General features: G+C 38.6%; 1 protein-coding gene across 3 annotated transcripts in view; it reads right to left on the bottom strand.

The window, feature by feature from the left end:
- CSMD3 (CUB and Sushi multiple domains 3) overlaps positions 1-20,324 on the bottom strand; it is a 1,306,760-nt gene that overhangs the window by 35,266 nt on the left and 1,251,170 nt on the right. For all 3 annotated transcript variants that reach the window (XM_075550585.1, XM_075550586.1, XM_075550587.1), the window contains 3 exons: positions 18,510-18,686; positions 4,285-4,464; positions 2,600-2,773 (listed from right to left, as the gene is read on the bottom strand). In XM_075550585.1, coding sequence (XP_075406700.1) covers positions 2,600-2,773; positions 4,285-4,464; positions 18,510-18,686 — 531 coding nt within the window. The remainder of the gene's footprint in view (positions 1-2,599; positions 2,774-4,284; positions 4,465-18,509; positions 18,687-20,324) is intronic.

Below are 20,324 nucleotides of genomic sequence, written 5' to 3'. Positions count from 1 at the left end.
AACTGGATTCCTAATAAGGTTACTCGGATTCCTAAATGATAACAGTGTTACATTTTCCTTCTTACTATTTGATTCTCTTTATGAATTGGTTTCATTATTTATTAAAATGTCACTAAATATAATTACCCAGAGGTTCTCTTGTATGTAACATACATAAAGTAACAGACAAAATTAACCATTTTGGATAGTGGTAATTAAGATATCAGAGTGAAAGAATCTTTATATAGTCTAGGTATCATCCATATTTTCCAAGCACACTGGTTACATTGTCCAACTTTGTGATTAGGCTTTTGATGATAAAAGTTAATGCAACTGACTTTTCCTACACTTTCATTTATTAATAGTATGTTTTGCATCTTATATAAAAACTGTAAAAATATAATTTTATTGGCATGTACTTCACATATCATACAATGTAATAATTCAGTCTTATTAAAAATTATACAATTATCATTGCAATAAATTTCAGAACATTGTCTTCTCATACTTATTGTTGGTTCTCCATTTACCCACATCCTCTCCAGCTGTGCCCGAGGCAATTATCAATCCAGCGACTACCTGTGTAGATCTCTCTAGCTTGGATTTCATATACAGAAAATCATACAAAATAGAGACAGGAAGCAAAATACAGACAGGAAGCAAACAAACAAACAAAAAATCAACAACGACTAGACAAAACATCAAAAACGCTCAAGTTAAAAAAAGTAGAAAATAATAAAACCTGGAAATTTAAAAATACATCAAAAGAGAGATCCCATGACAAACTGGTGCATGTTAACTGCATCTGCCGTAGTCAGCCTCACAATGCTCTCTCTGAGAACAAGACTATTCATTTAATTTCTTTAGGTTCTCTCTCAATTTAAAAAATATATTTGGCTTTTCATTTTATATTTGTCTTTCATAGATCTGTCATTCATTTGCTACTTGGTATAATACAGAGATCTCAAGTGTGTATGGATGTGTTTTTCACCATGCATACTGATTCATAAGCTGTTTGTGATCAATTCTCCACACTGTCATAAGATCAATTTAATTTCGTGATTATTTAAATTGTATTTAGGAATATAAATTTGCGTTACAGGATATAGACAAATAAGGCAAGATAAAAATGTGTTGAGGAGTAAAATTAAGGGGTGAGATGAGTAGTAAACTAAGGTAAAAAAAGACTAGAAGGACACTATTACACAGAAAAATATGAAATCTCAAATAATGTAACTAAGGGAAGCAATACTGCGAGGTGGGCGGGGAGGGAAAGGGAAGAAATGGGGAACTGATGTCAGGGGCTCAAGTGGGAAGAGAATGCTTTGAAAATGATGATGGCGGCCTTTGTGCAAATGTGCTTGACAAATGGGTGGATGTATGGATTGTGATAAGAGATGTAAGAGCCCCCAATAAAAGTATTTAAAAAAAAGAATACTGCGAATCTTGAGTAAAAAGCTTAAGAAATAAAAAGAATTTCAGGCAGAATAAATAATCAAATAAAAAAGGCCACAGTGCTGAAGCTGAATCAGTTTTCCAAGAAAACCCCCCCCAAAAAACCAATGTGCCTGGGGAAGTGTGAGTGAAAGGGGAGTGGAAAAGGGGCATCTCTAAGATATGGCACATCTGAAGGTACCAGTTGGAGGTTGGTACCACTGAGCAGTTTATATTAACCATTGTAGTTTCAATCACCAATGATCAGAGATCATGTCACAATTAAAACTAATACTTACATACTTGAGAGCCTCCATGGCTCAAGCATGAACAGTGGTTCAGAGCAGGTTAACCCTTGAGGATCTAACCAAACTGAAACAAACCCACACCCATCAAGTTGATGCCACTCATAGTGACCCTCCAGGACACAGTAGAACTTCCTGTTTGCGCTTTTGAGTGTACAATTTCCCTGAGGCATACAGCTGCACCTTGCTCTGTGGAGCCACCCTCGTGGTTAACAGCGCTGTACCACTAGAGGCCCAGGCAAAAGATTGGACAGAGGAGCCTGTCTGTATCCCATGGTTTGATGACTTATGTCATCCCCAAAAAAGTGACTTTTATTTTGATATGTTAAAATGGTTCTGTAAAAGTTGATCTTATAAGTAATATTTGCTAGGATTGAATAGTATACGGTAATTTGTTTTTTAAAAGACTCATTTCTATGTGTAATGTTATATTTATAATAATTTTAATAATGATCGTAGCAAACATGAGGATAAGAACTGGATTTGATGAGTATGTAAAATCACCATGAGTTTACTATAGAAAGATGTCAAGGGTACATTACAAAGTATTCTGCTGAGAAAAATTGGAAGTACGTACATATAAATAATTTTCCAGCAGTAATATTATCCCAGTTGGTCTTTATTTTGCAGAATAACTCCAAAAAATAGGAAGTCTGTAAGCAAAGTAGTTTAGCCTAAAATTCAGTGTCAGTTTTTTTCGGGAAAATCAATTATAATTGCAAATAATGATTTTTCTTTTAATTTTAATTGGACTTTGGAAACTTACCCATTTCACATTCTAGCAAACTTTAAAACTATGAAGTAATAGTTTTAATTTTAGGGAAATAAGTCAGGGAGGCAACATGGGAACGCCTGTGTGTGAGTACAGAAAGGATACTTACGTAAACATTGTGGCACTTCCCCACTCCAGGTGCCACTCCCTACACACGTCAGAACAGCGGGAAAGGACAGTTCGTAGCCGGGAGAACAGATGTAGCTAATACTAAAGCCCCAGTCGAAATTTGTTCCTTCCAACCTTCCATTAGAGATCTGGGGAGGAGTTGCGCAGGTAACAGCTGCAATTACATTAAAAGTGATTAGACACAGCTGCTGAAATACTGTGTGTGTGTGTGTGTGTGTGTGTGTGTGTGTGTATGCGCGCATGATTAGAAGAAGCATATGTGCTAATTTAACCTTTCGGAGGACAATATGGTGTGACATGTTTTATTCTCCTGGGAGCCTTCCTGAAACATCTCTGAAATTAATCCCTCTAAGGATGGAGCTACTTCCTGGCAACATAATGGCTACTGGTTGTCAGAGATTCTCTTACAAATTAGCAAGCTGCCTGGCAGCCAAGAGACAGATAATGGAGGGGGACCTTCTATCCAGTATACTGTAACTGAGAAATTATTGGTTGCACACAAAATAAGTTTCCATGACCTCTAGACAGTCTGAAGAGCTGAGTTGTTTGGCTATCTATAGTATAAGTAAGATGGTATCAAGGAATTTGAAAGTAGTTCTGTGATATCTTTTAAAAGACAGCGCATGTATCTCATTAAAATGTTCAACTTAATTCCCTTACACCACTTGGTTCATATGTTAGAATAGGGCTTCAAATGTATATTTAGATTTTTAAACATTAAAAAAATTGTTTTAGTTGCCCTCAGGCAAAGAAGACTTAAATGACGTCGCAGCAAGAAAAGATACTAACTTAAAATTTAAAAATAAAGAATGATTGTATCTTGATGACAAATTATATATATGATTCATTTATTTGGAGTTTGTTAAAATCACCATTATTAGCCAAATGTGATAGATGTAGCTCAATAAAACAGAAACAAATGAACTGGAATCATAATTATTTCTATCTTTTAATTATGAGCTGGAGAACTATAAAACTATAAACCTACAGATATTTAGAAATATGACTGAATAACATTTTAAATTTAATCAACTTAAAATTATCTCGAATTAAAAATGGTTTGACATTGCATCTTAAGCATTATTTAATTAATCATGAAAATTGACAAAAAATAAATTTAAAAACAAGGAAAAAACTGCATCAAGCAGCAGAATTATGACTAAATGGAATGATTTTTTAATTGTAGATAACAGTATTTTTAGAAAATGGCTTTCCCTATATTGGCAAAAAATAATCTTATAACTCAACATGAATTTTAGAGAGTTATAGAGCACTTTTCACTTCACAACCTGAAGGATATGAACCTAAGTAAACTTATAAACCACCAAAGTAGAATTTCCACCTAAATAATTTTCAATAAATATAAGTAATAACAGTACCCTATAGCAGAAAAAACTGTATTTTATTTTCTGTTGCACTATACTGTGATTAAGTGTGATAGGATATACTGTGATAGGCTACAATGTGTTATCCAAATATTTTAAAATCTTACATATTTCTAATACATTTGGCTTAAGACATTCAAATGTCACAGTGGCATTTTTAGTACAAGAAAAAGTTAAACCAAATGCATAAAACGCTATTTAAATTTACCTTAAATTTTACTACAAAGAGCAAAAAATATTCAATCGCTGTTTCTTGTAAATATTTAAGAACACATTGTACCTCTACAAGTTGGCATTACTCCACTCCACGTTCCATTGGTGGTACAAGTCCTGCTTTGAGAACCATTTAGTTCCATGGTGTAGCCTGGTTGGCACATGTAAGAAACATTTTGTCCAACCACATAATCATCTCCATATCTCAGTCCATTGGCTGGTATACCCGGGTCTCCACAACTGATTACTATCAGTATTGGATCAGAAGAGCAGATGGTTAATATGACATGTATTTAATGGAGAAGAGTAGTAAGCATATGGCATGCTTAATATATAAACAGAGAAATCAGTTACAATGTCCATTTTAAATCATAAAACATAAGCATATTTAAAGCACACATTGGCAATTCCTGATTAAGACTTCGTTTGCTTACTTCAGATTCTACATGTATAGTTCAGAAGCTGTCATTTAGACCCTGAATCAACTAGGTTACATATATCCTTATGTTGTAGGGAACTCTGATATCTTTCACTAGGTAGTATATGGGCACAGGTAACCTAGCCTACAAGTAGGCTTTCTAAGCTAATATTTAAAGTCTGCGCTCCTGTATTTCGGCACCCTGGTGACATAGTGTGTTAAGTGCTTAACCACTAACTTCAAACCCCACAGATTGAAAACCTAGGAACCCCTGCAGTTCTGCTGGGTCCTACAGTGCCACTGTGAGGTGGAATCGACGCACTGCAATTAGTGTGGTTTTTGCTTTGTATTCCTAGAAAAACCAAAAATATAGAATCACATTGCCATCGGCTGACTTACACTCACAGCCATCCCATGTTTCACAGAGAACTGCCAAATAGGGTTTACGCTTTATGGAAGCAGATGGCAGCTGACCAGGCCTTTCACCCACAGTGGTTTGAACCACTAACCTTTAGGATAGTACATATTCCTGTATGCAGCCACTGAAATCCCCCATTGGTCTGATTTACATCATCCCTTCCTAATGCCTAAGTTCTCAGCCTTCCTAATGCCACCACCCTTTAATACAGTTCCTCATGTTGTGGTGACCCCCAACCAAAAATTACTTTTGTTGCTACTTGGTAACTATAATTTTGCTACTGTTATGTATCATCATGTAAATATCTGATACGCAGGGTTTGTTTTTATTGTTGCAAATTGAACATAATTAAAGCACAGTGATTAATCACACAAGCAATATGCAATCATATATTGTGAAATATTTATTTCTAATGACAAATAAATGGAATTTTGTCTTGAAGCATGGTGTAGCATGGGTAACAGTCTTCATACCAGGTACTCATATGTGGGCATACCTGCATGTGTGTGGACCCACCTGGAGATGGTTAGAGGAGTGGTGTCTGAGTTCCTAAGACCCTCGGTAATATGTGTTTTCCGGTGGTCTTACTTAGGGGACCCCTGTGAAAGGGTTGCTCAACCCCCCAAGGGGTCGCAACCCAAAAGTTGAGAACCGCTGCCTTAACTGATTATTATAAGTTTTTAATTTAAACACTGGTAGGTTGAAGACAATGCATTTTTAATTGAGTAAATAATAGAGCAAACGAACTCCAATATAAACTTTGGTGCAAACAAAGTAAATGAAATAAATGTAGACCCTAGTGCAGAATGAAAGCTGGAGCCCCCACTGTGGGGGATCAAATTTCCGCTTTCTGTGAGCTCATTGCCAACCTGTCATAGAAAAGCAACCTGCCAAAGACAGCAACTTTTTCTCCAGGAGTTTCGGGTATGCGAGAAACCAGGCTAAGCGACTTGCCAAAGACACCATGCCGTTACCATCTTGGAGCAAAGGCAGTCATCGCCTTTCTTTGCCACAAGACCTGTGAATGCACCCAAGCGAAACTATCCCCGTGCTTGTGCAAAGTCTGAGCAAGAGGCGCAGGACACTGGGGGAATGATGCCTTACTCCTGTGATGGGATATGATAAACCGGTCGTGGAGAGAGCATCTGTACCTCCAACAAGGGTGGAGTGGGGCAGGCAGGCCCAGCTTGGCTCGAGGCAACAGGACATGTGGAGCAGGGGTCCTGGAACCCATTCCAAGCAAGAGGGACAATAGGACCACACATGAGCTCAACTTCAACTCTTGATACATGTTCCATTGCCCCATCAAATTTCACTCACAGAAGACAAATTCATAGACAAAATTAAGATGGTGATCATCAAATATTAATCCCCAAGCCTAACATCCTTTAGAGCATAATGTCCTATGGACTTTTCTTAATAAATCTATCCCTGTCTCAGGGAGGAGACGAGCCAGACAAGGAACTATGTAGCAACAATAAAAAATACAACTTTCCTCTAGTTTTTAAATGCTGCCTACTCCCCCACTATCGTGATCCCAATTCTACCTTAAAACTCTGGCGAGACCAGTGGATGTACACTGGTACAGATAAGAACTAGAAACAGGGAATCCAGGTCAGATGATCCCTTCAGGACTAGTGGTGTGAGTGGCGATACTGGGAGGGTAGAGAGAGGGTGGGTTGGAAAGGGGAAACCGATTACAAGGATTTACATGTTACCTCCTCCCTGGGGGACGGACAACAGAAAAGTGGGTGAAGGGAGATGTTGGACAGGAGACGATATGACAAAATAATCATTTATAAATTATCAAGGGCTCATGAGGGAGGGGGTCTGAAGAGGGAGTGGAAAAATGAGGAGCTGATGCCAGGGGCTTAGGTGGAGAGTAAATATTTTGAGAATGATGAGGGCAATGAATGCACAAATGCGCTTTATACAATTGATGTATGTATGGATTGTGATAAGAGTTGTATGAGCCCCTAATAAAATGATTTTTTTTTAAAATCCATCCCTGATCACATAGATTGGTCTTAAATTGTGATGTGTCAAGTTTACCCCAAAAAAAAAAAAAAAAAAAACAAACCTTGAATAGCATAAGAAATAAGAAGTATAGTAAATATGGTATGTAAGAATAAAATATAATAGAAGTCATATACACAGAAGGGTTTAAAAAACTTGTGGGAAAATAGAATTAATATACAAACATTTTTCCATTCATTTCTGAAGTCCTTTTAAATAAGCCAAAATTACTGGCTATGTTGCGACACCTGGCTTGTTTCATTTGGACAATGAATTGACTGAAAGATTTCTGGCAGCTATGAGAAATGGGAAGGCCAGAAATGTATACATTCTGCCTTTAGCATAATTGCCTTGTGATAAGCTTGGTCCTCTCTGTTAATAGAATAGGTAAGCACATTCAGGTAAACCTGAATAGTTCTATTGTAAAAAGTGAATTCTCAGTGGTTTAAAAGGGAAGAGTTAAAGATTAGATTAAGGGATTACGGATAAAACTCACTGCCATGGGGGTGATGCTTTATTACTACTACTCAACCAGTGTAGCAGCTTACGCGTAGTGGGACAAGCTGCGATCTATGAGGTCTGCAATTCCAAGCCGCCAGCTGCTCCGCGGGAGAAACACCAGGCTTTCCTTCTGTTTACTGTGACTCAGAAACTCACAGGGACAGTTCTACCCCGTCTTGTAGGGTGGCTATGAGTAGGCAGCGACTCGTTGGCAGTGCGTTTGGGATGAAAGCATAGACAACTTTAATGGTGCTCCAGATACATCATGTCTTAATTGATTTTCTATCTAAAATCATGATGTCAATTCGTCTCATCTTATTGTATTGTGTGGAGCCCGTGACGTTTTAAGACCATAGATACTGAGATTAACATTAAAGAATGATCTTCTGACCATTGCACCTGATAACCTTGGCGTCCATGAGGCCGTTTGCTGAAATCACACTCCCTGAGTGCAGTACCTGACTTGTTCTTAGAAGTTTGTATACAGGATCATTTCTCTTCCTGTGATTATTGATGAGGAATATGTGTCTATGTGTATTACACAATTGAATTGATTCTGAAAATCAAATAAATGCTTACTTTTCAGAGCTAGCTCATTTATTTTTGCAGTTTAAAACTTTATGGCCATATGAAAATAAGAGTAGGGCTTTGACTTATTTCATTTTCTGTCATTTAGAGATTTTAACCTGGATTCCTAATTTAGAATAAAAACATTAGAGAGAAGATAGCTACAATTTGCTATTTCTAATGTGCTATCGAGCTATTTAACATTTTGGCTGAAGGAGCAGCTAACTCTGCTGAAAAGCATATGAACTGCGATGGAGCTACCACAAGAAGACTGAGGGTGATTTTACAGATACACAGGGAAGGAGTTCGCATATAGTAGCAATCTCATGAATGAAACTTCTGACAGTAAAAGCTTCCGAAGGAAGCAAAGGCCCATCCAAGAGGCAGTTTCCAATAGCAACCGTCTTTGTAAACAGCGCCTGCCCTACCAGGTGATCCATTCACCACCAGCTTGTTTTCAACCACAAAAAGCGCGTTTAGTTTCTTAAACGAAAGCTTAAGAACCGTGGCTTGTTAAGGCTTCACCTTGAAACCCAGAGATCCCAATAGATGGAAATGGTATTGTATTGTATTGTATTGTACAAAAAAAATCTTTTCTCAGGTTACCAAAATCCCTCAGCACCCACACAATATATACACGCAAAATAAAGCCCATTAATTTAGAAGACAGACATTTTATTTACTTTTCCCTGTTGTATTCTCTGAGAGCCTCGTCTAGTATATGACTCCCCATTGAGGTTATACATGTCCTTGTTTAAAGAATAATTGAGTATCGACTACTTAGTAGTTCAAACTCTCAAATTTGTCTTTGTGGGAAGTTTCTTTTGTGTGATGCACACTTAGCATCACGTATGATAAATCTAAGGGTGTAATCTCCACCATAAAAGTGAAAAAAGAAGATAATCGTGGTAAGTGCAGTCAGTCTAGGCCACTTCAAAACTACTTATTCTTTGTACATTTAATTGACATGTTGAATATTAATACATATAGATTAAAGTCGTTTACTTTAGTAAACTCATATTCCTTTACATAGATATACATGAAACGTGGCTGGTTTAACCAGCCCCCTCTTGAGTGCTGTTTTCGAATGCACAGTGTTTTCCTATTCCAGGCAATGCCGCATTGAACACCCGGGCCCAGGCCTCAATGCACACGTGTTGTCAGGCGTCTGCCCTCAAGTCCAGATCAGAGTTATGGTGTGGTAGCAGAAGGAAGCTTCCGAAAGGCCGCCAACACATCTTGCCATTATTGCTCCTGACTTTACATAACGTTCCGATGCCGAAGGCAGCTTGCATGTTTTATATCATCCTTAACTATGACATGCCTGACATTTGAGGCTGGATAAGTGTTAGCTTTGGAAGCCTGCCACAGGCACTATGAGACACACGGAGCAGTATTGCTGGCCTGCGTCTGTCAATGACATCACTGCACACACACATCTCCAGACATTATCAAATGTCCCGTGGGGCGTAAATTCACACTCAGTTTAGAACCACTGAACTCTGGGATAGCTTTCACTCCTTAATGAGATTTAAAGGTTTCTTATCTTTATATCTTGACATTACCCAATTTAATGCTGTGCTCAACTAAAGCCTCATCTCCTTGGTTTATTGCTCTAGAGTTAAACAAAAAAAGCTTTGAAGAATTTTCGGACTTGCTACAAAAGTCCCGGTAGGGCCATTTCTGTGCTAGTTATTTGTTACAAAATCACCCTTAGTTACTCATGAACAGAATTCATTTGAATCTGGGGCCCTGACCCCTGTGAATAAGAACTGCCAGGCACCAAGTTCAGAATTGTGGAAGCAGAACTATCCGTGGGTATAGGAGGGCAAAGTAACTCAGGAAAACGAATGGACGTGTTTCCTGGACTGGCCGAAAGGCAAGCCTTCCTCCACTTCACAAAGCCCGACCAGCCTCAGATTGTGTCTTTTTGTAGAGGGAAGCATGATGTGCGTTAAGTCCTGGAGTTGGTGCTGCCTAGTAGAAATGGAAAGGTAAACATTTCAATATAATGTATATCCAGAAATATTTTAGTGCTGACAACAATGTTGCATTTTGATGGATGTGCTTAGTCTTTAGAACTTTTCTAACTCAGGTTGAACGCTGCAAAAAAGAACATTACCAATTAAAAAAATCAGAGTAGTGCTCTGAGCTACGTGATATTATGTCAAAAACTTTTCTTCTCCCAGCTTGGTTTGTATGCATGTTTCTAAATACACATGATAGCCATGCCAAAGTGTCCAGAATTTGGACACATTTCCTTCTTTTCAAGTTGTATTGTTTTCACACCCACCAAAAAATGAGTCAGTTTGGGGAAGCTTAACACTCCTGCATTTGTATTGTCAGATAGGGGCACGCGTGGATTTGCAGAAGGATGAGACCCTTGTAAAGAGGGAAGAGTCCTTTATTTGGGAAATCCCTTTACAGACAGAGTAATTAAATGAATCATTCTCAAACTCATTGATAAACTGAATTTAGTGCAATGAAAGCAGGTAGGAGCTCTGTGAGAAAAGTTTCTACTCTATTAACAATAGCTCTATTATGGCCAGGTATAGGGACCGACAGGGTTTAAAATGATTACAAAAATACCATTATTACTAAATTGCCCAGGTAATAGATTAAATTGTGTGCCCGGAAATATATGTTATTGTTGTTCAGCCATGATTCTCAATATTGAATAATTATCTTCCATCTCATGGTATGATGTAATTATATTATGTGACCTAAAGCCTCATCTTTATGAAAAAACCCACCATATGCTGGGCAGTATATCCCAGTGTGGTGACATATGTGAAGCGAGATTCTGGGTGCTAGGGTATCAGTATTCCAGATACCAAAAGGATCACCCAAAGTGAACGGTTGCACCAGAGCTTTCCATCTGCGGAAGGGCTACAAAGAAGGAAGAGGCCATCCTCTTCTGAGGGATGAGCCACAGGATATCTTCTGAATAGCCGTGAATCATTGTCAGAGAGTATGGCAGAATGAACCCCCTCAGCAAATAAGGCATTCAAAACACGTCAGGGGGAGAGCTACCTTCTCAAAGTAGAATTAACAATGCAATAAAGGACTCTGGACCTTTTTTTGTGTGTGTGCGAATGGGGCATGACTCAGAAGGAGAACATATGGCTCTCAACATCTATTAGTAAGAAAAAATTGGAATTTATGGAGTATGAATTTGTATGGAGTATGAATTTAGGAAAATGGGAAGCTGTCAAAAAAGAAATGGAATGCATAAAGATCACCATCCTAGGAACTAGAGAGCTGAAATGGACTGGGATTGACCATTTTGCATCGGTCATATAGTTGACGATTCTGAAAAGGGCAGAGTCAAGAGGAATGGGATCACAAAGGACCTTTCAAGATCTCTCTTAAAGCACAATGCTGTCTGTGATAAGACCGTATCAGATAACATAAAAGAAAACTCAGGCAATACAACTATTCAAATTTAAGCATAGAGAAAGAAAAGTTGGGTGTACATTCTTTGTTCCAAGGTTCTTGAACTACAAACCTCCTTTACTGGAAGACAAGATCAATGCCATGACACATAGGTTTTGAAAGGTGACTAGGAGGGAACAAACCTTCCCCTATAGCTGGGTCACTGAATTAAAACTTCTAGCCTCCTAACTGTGAGAAAATAAATTTCTGTTTGATAAAGCCACCTACTTTAAGGATGTTTGCTATAGAGGTGCTAGAGAGCTATGACCTAAAATTGTTAAAATGGATAAGACAAATTGTAGAAGATAGATAGATATGTTGTGGTAAGGTTATTAAAGAACAGTATGTGTGTGTTTGTGCTGCTACTGAGAAACGGACAAAATGAAAAAGCATATTGCAAATCAATCTGTTAAGATTTTCTCCAAAGGCAAAAATGGCAGAATGCTGAAATTTCCTCACTGACCTATGAGATTATATCAGAATGTTATAATGTTCAGTGTTATTAAACATTTAATCCCTGTGTCTGACAAAATACTAATGATACTTAGCTTTGTGTAAATGATTTTCTAATTAGTTGACTCCATAAGAAGTTCAATTACATGATGTACCCAGAGTTATCTCTACCTACTTAATATTAGACGTTTTCTTTAATAAAATGATATTTCTATAATTTAAAAAAGTTTAAACAACAAACTTTATGCTGAGAATTGGATCACTATTTTTATTTGTGCTATACAGGATACTCTAGGAGAATAAAAAAATCCAACCTAACAACCAAACAACAACAACAGCAGCAATAACAACAAAAGACCTTCAGGAAATAATTTTTTTAAATGGGACAATTCAAATAAATTTCTTTTCTGCATATTTACTCTCACCACACCATTGTTAAGTGGGCAATTTCTTCAACATATCCACAAGGCTTTGTTAATTTTCTAAAATGTCTCTTAATTTATGCTTTAAAAATATAGCCAGGTATTTTTTAATCCAACACAGTAAATTAAAATACTCTAAATATTGCATGAAATAAACTAATCAAGTTGCTTAAATGAAATATAATGTTGGGGGTTTCAAAAAGTAGCAATCATTTATTATTGTTTTTCTCTCCACAATGCACTTAGAAAAATAATCATAAACCAGGGTGATCAATGCAGCCAATGTGAGAATTGTTTGTTATTGATCCCCAAGATCAAAATAGAAATCAAAGTCCTCTTTCTTAATTAAAAAAAGCTCTTGCTAACCCCCCCACTCCCCCCCCCCCCAAAAAAAAAGGAAGGGACACTAAGCCAACCAGTGTCATGATGTGGTTATTTTATTCACGACAAGTGTCTTTTCTTAATGGCACAAATAGTCAACAATTTACAGACCAGTCTAGGTCCTCGGACTACTTTTTGTATAGTGGTAATTCAGATGAATATATTTAGAAATACATTTACCTCATTTCAAGATATTATATATATATATATTTCCCAAAAAAATAAATTGAAAGCAAAGCATATTTTTATTGTAAAGATGCTTCTGGAAGCAGGCAAATATAGGAAAACACATTTCCTTTTTTGTGTCATCTGAGATTCCTAACAACTCTTAAAGTAGTTCATAATCTACAGGTGCCCTACAATTCTGCTCAATAAGTATATGCGTAAGTATAATTTTTCATTGGCTGTGTTACTATTAGAAAGATATAGTGTTTGCTTCCATAAAGATTCACAGACTCAGGCTATCATGCAGGGTCACTATGAAAAAAATGGCCCCTCGTCAGTGCGCTGGTTGGGGTATTATTGTTGGCGAGGCTTATGTTTCTCATCTATAAATATGAGGCCCTCGTAGTGATGTGCATAAGCCCTTAGCTGTTAGCTAAGAGATCAATGTCTGCTTTTCCACGAGAAGGAGATGGTGTCTGTTTCTTCCATGAGGTCGTGCAGTCCTGGAAGCACCTTCTACTGTGTTTGTAGGGTCACAATACCTCAGTGGCCACTTCAGACTAACCAATTCGTTTTTGTTGTTCTTTGTTTGTATTTAATATGTGGGACTCACGTTGCATCATTTTCAGAATTGCAGGTAATGGCTGCCAGGTAGCCACTTTGGGAGGAGCTCCCCCGAATTCCGAATTCCAGAGGGAACCCAGGAAGGAAGGCTCCTTGCTTCTTTAACCCGGGGGCTGGACTTGAAATCTCAGTTCCCATCTTTTGTTTGCTTGTTTTTGGTTTTTTTTCGTCTCTTTTGGTTTTCTTTCTTGAGAAAGTCAGAATTCACTAACACAGACTGAGCTTTTCTAACCACCAACCTGCACTCCCCACCACCACTGGCAGAAGGTTGGGCCACTCCAACCTGCCCTGTCCATTGGGGGGAGTTAGGCCATCACCACCCGCTTGCCAGCCAGCCTAGCCAAGCCCTCACCCTGCTGTCCCCTGACAACACCATGTGGAGGATGCACTGCTGGGACAATGTGACTCACTTAGCTGCATCCAAGTTTCCCTTCACCTCTTTGTCCAGGGCCCTTCTTCCTTTGTGCCTGTCTCCCCACCACACCCTGTACTGTCTGACTTGTGATGGTAATCCCCACCCAAACCCAGGCATATTTCTTACCCTCAATTATTTGCATTCTACATTTATTGATTGATTCATATCCCTTTTGGGCTCCCACATTTTCTCTTCCCTTAGCCCCCTCTTCCCTTGGCCCCACACCCCTGAGAAGGCCTACGCCTCCCAGGCAGACCAACTCACGCAAGCTAGATTCCTTTCTCTCAGAACTGACTCACAGTTCTGCTTTATCCAGAGCACCACCACCACCCAGCCCCTGGCAAGAGCAGGGCCATCCAAGCCACACAGTCAAGCCCCGCCCCTGGGCAGCTCCTGGGGGCCTGTGTGGCTACGGCACTGTTGAGGAAGCCAGCACAGAAAGACCCACCGATGCTCCATAGCAACACACATACTCAAGCACACCCGCTGTGTCTGCGGCAGTCCTCACACAATTCCCAGGTCTAGTCTTTGCTTCTAGGCTTTTCCATTGTACTTCTATTTTATTGAAAACAAATACAATTTTTTTTTTTTGCCATGGCCTCTTTTCATGGGGTCTTACGCACCCTGGAGACTGTGAGTACCTCCCAAGCAGACACAGGCAAACACTCCCCCACACACCAGATTCCTCTCTTTCAAGGTGTTCACCAGCCTCTGCTCTTACCACTGATCAGAAACTCTAGCTGCTTCAGACCATGTATTTTTCCCCCAGCAAGAACAGTATCTCCCAAACCCTATCCAAACCCACACAACCAAGCCCCTACCACATGCTGCCTTCTGGGAGTGGGATGTGCATGGTGGACTACTTGGGAGGCCAGACACAGAGTCCCCCATAACCAAGAAGTCTTTTGCCATGAAGTCAACTTTTTCTGGCCTTCCTCTACCTCTTCCTCCATTTAAATAACCTTCTCACCCTTTTCCAGTGGTCCTGTCCATCCACCTATGGGCAAAAAAGCTTCCCAGACAGACATACGTGAACTCATGACCTTAAGAGCACGGATTCACACATGTGCATAGGACCATAGCAAGAAAATGATTTAGCAACCCCAATCCAAGCTTCTATTTTTAAAATCACTTTCACAACTTCTTTCATTCTGTTTTCCCTCGCCTTCTTGTTCTTTCCTTTTCTCCTCTCTTTCCTTTCTGCCCCCTGCTTCCATTATAGAGCTTTTAAATCAATTTACACAGAATCCTTTTTCCTGGGCTGATTATTTGTTTATAATCTTCTGCCCCACCTACCATCTCCTTCCACTTTTGTCTTCCTTCTCCCGAATACACTTCCACACTAACTGCTAAGTCTTACTAGATCTCTTAAACAACCCCCCCAACATCCACAGGCCCACTCATTATTACTATTATGTATATATCCTATTCTATCACTTGATCCCCCCGCCACAGATTCCAGCTCTCTAATTTTTCTTCATCTCCATATGATATTTAATTCCCATTAAATCCAAAAATCAATTACCCATACACACCCCATATCCCACACACCACTAACAAATCCATCCATGTGCCTTGGAAACAGCAGTCAACTGCCATGCACCCTAAAAGAATCAAGAAAAACTATCAAACAACTGAAGATCACCGAAGACTAATAGGAAACTCCGAAAAAGATTTTCTGGAACTACCAGAAATAGAATTTAAAAGAATTATATTCAGGGCCCTTCCAAAGATATGGGGAATAATATGACAAAAAAAAGACTAATTTGAGAAACTAAAAACTTCACATCCAAAGGAACACCAGAGAATAAATAATGAGATAACAGAGATCTGTAACACAGTAAGCGACCTGAGAATTACAATGGAAGAAAAGAAAATTAGAATCTGTAAACTCAAAGACAATTTCTCTGACTAGAGACCATGAAAGAAACAGTAATCCCCAAAGCAGAAAAGGAATCTCCCTGCCATTGAGAAAAATGCTTAACAGTGCTTGTGGAAACCCCAGGGGAGGGGGTAATGGGCTCTGCATTGTGCTTCTAATTGGGCACTTTTGAAATAGTCCCTAACTAATCCCTGGTGACCCAGGCAATGTACCATAGTAAACCCTGACATTGGCCTGTCCTGATAAACACAACACCCTACACAGACCATACCAGAAAGGCCATAATTGGAAACCTCATTAAGTGAGCTAGACTCTACTTTAAATTTAATTCTAGCAGAACCAAGGAACAAAAGTATTCCCTTGAACATTAAGCTGAAACGCCATCATGGGAGAAGAAGCAGAAGACTGTTAGGGACTTGGTGGTCATTGGATTTTGGGTAGATTCGGATCTATTTCTCTGAAGGTACCCAATGAATAGGGACCCCAAATCAAGACATATTTGCTGTTTTCATGCTCTCTCTGCCTTTCTATGACAGTACTAGTCTGCCAGGCATGTCGCCGTCTTCGTAAATGAATGTTACTGAAAGTACTGCCGTATCTCCCGCCCTCGCGGGATGGATAACTACTGTCTAGTCACCTAGGTTTTGAAGATCTGCAAGTTAACAATTTATGTATTGGGGTCTAATTAGAAGTCCTACATGTGTATAAAAATCTTTGCTCACCAGCGCTTTATTATGGTCCAAAATAATGTTACTATCAATACAATTACGTTAAGCACCATGGGGATGATTTATAATGCACTACAATAAAATGACAACAATCTCTCTAAAAGCGAACCCGGGACTTAGAGAAACATTCATTATATGAATGGATTCTGAGCTCTCACTCAATTGCAGCCATAATATAAGAACAAATACGTAGGTCTTATTACTGGGCCCTTCTTGGTATTCACCCTCCTAAAGAGGTCCCTGAAGACATGGGAGCCACAGAAAAGTGTGTGAAGAGATCACATGGTAATTTCTGTGTAGCATGAAAAACAGGGCCTAAGGTCTTAAAAGCCTTTTTCAAAACAAGCAGCCATTCAAAGGAGGAGTCAGGTGAGCCAGCCCTGAAGAATACTACTCGCTGTGTGAACCAAAGTCTGTAAATAATAGGATCCAAACCCGGAGAATGGAAAGGCACCAGTGGCTAAAGTCTAAGCACACAATTTTTGGAAAGTAACGGATGGCAGTGGTATCCCAAAATCTATTTGCACCATCCCAGTATGGACTGAATCTCAAGTGACCCATTAATGTCCATACACTAGGAAGGTGATGAGCCTCAATACCAGACAAAGAGCCCCAGACAGTGAATTTCAGCTGCCGTATGTCACACCTTGTCAATTGAGTTCCTGAAGACCCAATGTGAATTTATTCTAAAAGTTTCATATTCTCTGTTTTCTCTAAGACCAAAGTCTTTCTCTATCCTTATTTGTTGTTTGCCTTTGTGGAGGACGTCTATCTGCACAGAAGACCAAGATGGGTGGAATGATGAAGACAGCAGTGGATTAATGGTGCCCTGGGGACACCGGAGAAAAGTGGGGGAAATGAGGAGTCAACATCCATGGGTAGGAGAAGAAAGAAAAAGTTCCAATGTTGATTGCAGCAATGATTGATTATTGCAAAAGCTTTCTTGATAGGATGTGATGTTATGATGTTAATTATAGTCCAGTAACTCCAATTTCACAGCCATTGAGTCAGTGCTGACTCATAGTGACCCCCGGTGGAGGCCCCAGAGGTAACCGGTTACAGGAGAAGAAAGGCCAGTCTTTCTCTCATGGCACCGCTCCTGGTTTCCCACTGTTGACCATGAGTGGCAGCCCGGCACATAACCACTCCACCACCAGGGACCTGGCTCGATAAAATAAAACAAAAATACTTTGGAAATTTTGTTTTAATCTTTGAAATGAGTAATTTCATTATAATGCCCAATCTTGAGCGTGTCATACTTTTTAACCTCTCAAGAGGGCGGATCAGCTCTGAGGACCTCCTCAAATAATGAAATTATTCCACAGTCTTTTCATGGACCATTTAGGGACATTGAGGACGTTCTTCAAGTTTGCCAACCATCACCATTCCTGAAATTATCCATCCCCCTTAATAGAAGCTCAAAATCATATAAACATTGTTTCCTAGAAGCCTTCCCTTCTGTCCTGCCTTCCCCTAGTAATCACAAGTCAATTCTTTCATGTTTCACTAGGGAAAACGCTAAATTCTCCAATGGTGTAATGGTTCATTAAACACTGCTGCAAACCCAAACCCTCGCAGATGGCCACTCCCTAGAAGAAAGTGAGGATGGTCTCCTTTGATAAACTTGGAAACTTATGGACAGTTCGGCCATCTTATATAAGGTAGCTGGGAGTTAGAACTGGCTGGGTTGCAAATGAATGATATATATTCTTACCACAACTCTACGAATCTGAAACACAATACAGGTATCAACACACTTGCATATTTTCATTAATTTCCAAACATATGCACATCTTTTTAAACTCATAAATATGTTCAACTAAGTACTAACACTTAGACGTGCTTAGACGACTTAGAAGAAACTTACTGGTGCAGTTAGGTAGACTTCCAGACCATGTTCCATTGGCTGTGCACTGCCTAACTGAAGGCCCAGAAAGGATATAGCCATCCATGCAGGAATAAATGACTGAACTGGAAAAGGTTGTGCCATCAATTCGAAAGACTTTCCCATTGGCAGTAGTTCCTGGATTACCACACTGCACAGCTATAAAATAAAAATAATTAAGAGTATATAAAAAATAATGCAATTAGGAGTCCTCTTATAACAAATAATGACTAAACTATATTTAACAGTGTCCAAAGGAACTACATAACCATCGAAATTAAAAAATGAACTATCTTTTATAAGTGGTTAAAAAAAAGAAAATATAGTTAGGTTCATTTTATTAGTTTAATTACTAGGAATTCAAATCATGTAATAGTTTTCCTTGTTTTGCTTTTACATTTTTTGGTAGCTTTGTTTAAAGCTTTAAAAAGTGAAGTAATTTTGCATGAGCATTGTCTTTGGGTGCCACAAAATATTGGAGAGAAAAATTATAAATTTCCTTTAAAAATATAATAGAATCAGAAGATGTGTAACAATAATGTGATAAACATGTGATTTATTCTGTAAAATTTTCCTGGAGGTATAAAATACAATAGATCATGGAAATACCTGTGTTATGAACTGAATTTTTCCCTCTCAATATCTGTTTCAAATTCCTGACCCTATGGAAATCTCCTTGGAGGCAAAAGTTACCCACTGTTCAAGACTAACCAGCATCTTAGAGGTCTGGATCTGCCCACTCATACTTGGGAAGAAAGTCCCACGTACCTGCTTCCCTAAAGATTACAGACATTAAAACCCTGTGAAGTTCAGTGCTACATTTTATCACCTCGAGTTGCCTTCGTCACAATTGACTTCATAGCATGGAGTGTGGTGCAGGTTTTAGTGTCTACAGATGTAATCCTGTTTAGAAAGGGGGTTTTCTTTTGTTACATTAGTGTGGTCATATAAGCGTAGGGTGAACCACTTCTGAATTATTGAAAAAGATAACTGACAGCCAAGGCAGCGATGCCGAAGATTCTTTTCAGAAACCAGAAATTAGGCAAGTATGTCACTAACAGAACTGGTATGTCTGAGATATTTATTTGGATTTTTAGGCTCCACAATATTCAGAAAATAAATTTCTGTTCATCAAAGTTATTGACTTTTTCCTAAAGCAGTACTAGATATTAAGACAAGAAATAGCATGCATATTTTATTTGTATAAGCATATTGTGGATCGGTGTCAAAATATGATAATCCTTATTTGTAAACCGAGATGTACACGTATTCAATGAATAAAAATTAAGTAATGAAGTTTTAGTAATGATTTTCATAAGTTTTCAACAGGAGCCATAAGCATCAATTCTTCCTTACGATGGATGACCTGTTCTACATTCTGTCTGGCTCGTCACCGTGAAAGGTAAAGGAAGTGTATTAAACCAGCAATACTCCTTGTTATAAGAAGCCGTGTTTTGTATTCTATGTAGTTCTAGGCTTCTTTAAGAATATCAAGAATAATTAGAGAAAGTACCAACTATAAACCTTGCTGGTTAATGATCTCATTCTGCCTTTTATTGCCAGTGATGCTGTGTGAGTATTTGTGCTTTATACATTTTAATGCTTTCACACATTCTGTCCAACACCAGATACCATCATTAAAAAAAATTGATTGTTGGCCAAAACTTCAGATTACTGAACACATGTTTGATATTTTAATCTTTTTCTACCAGAATTCTATCTAATTATTGGATATTTTTATATTTTATTCTAAACTGTACAGTATGTTTAGAATTAATTGTATGATAAGTGAGTTAT

Source organism: Tenrec ecaudatus, chromosome 5 (genome assembly GCF_050624435.1).
Source record: "Tenrec ecaudatus isolate mTenEca1 chromosome 5, mTenEca1.hap1, whole genome shotgun sequence".
NCBI lineage: Eukaryota > Metazoa > Chordata > Mammalia > Afrosoricida > Tenrecidae > Tenrec > Tenrec ecaudatus.
This window is presented reverse-complemented; position numbering and strand designations above follow the sequence as displayed.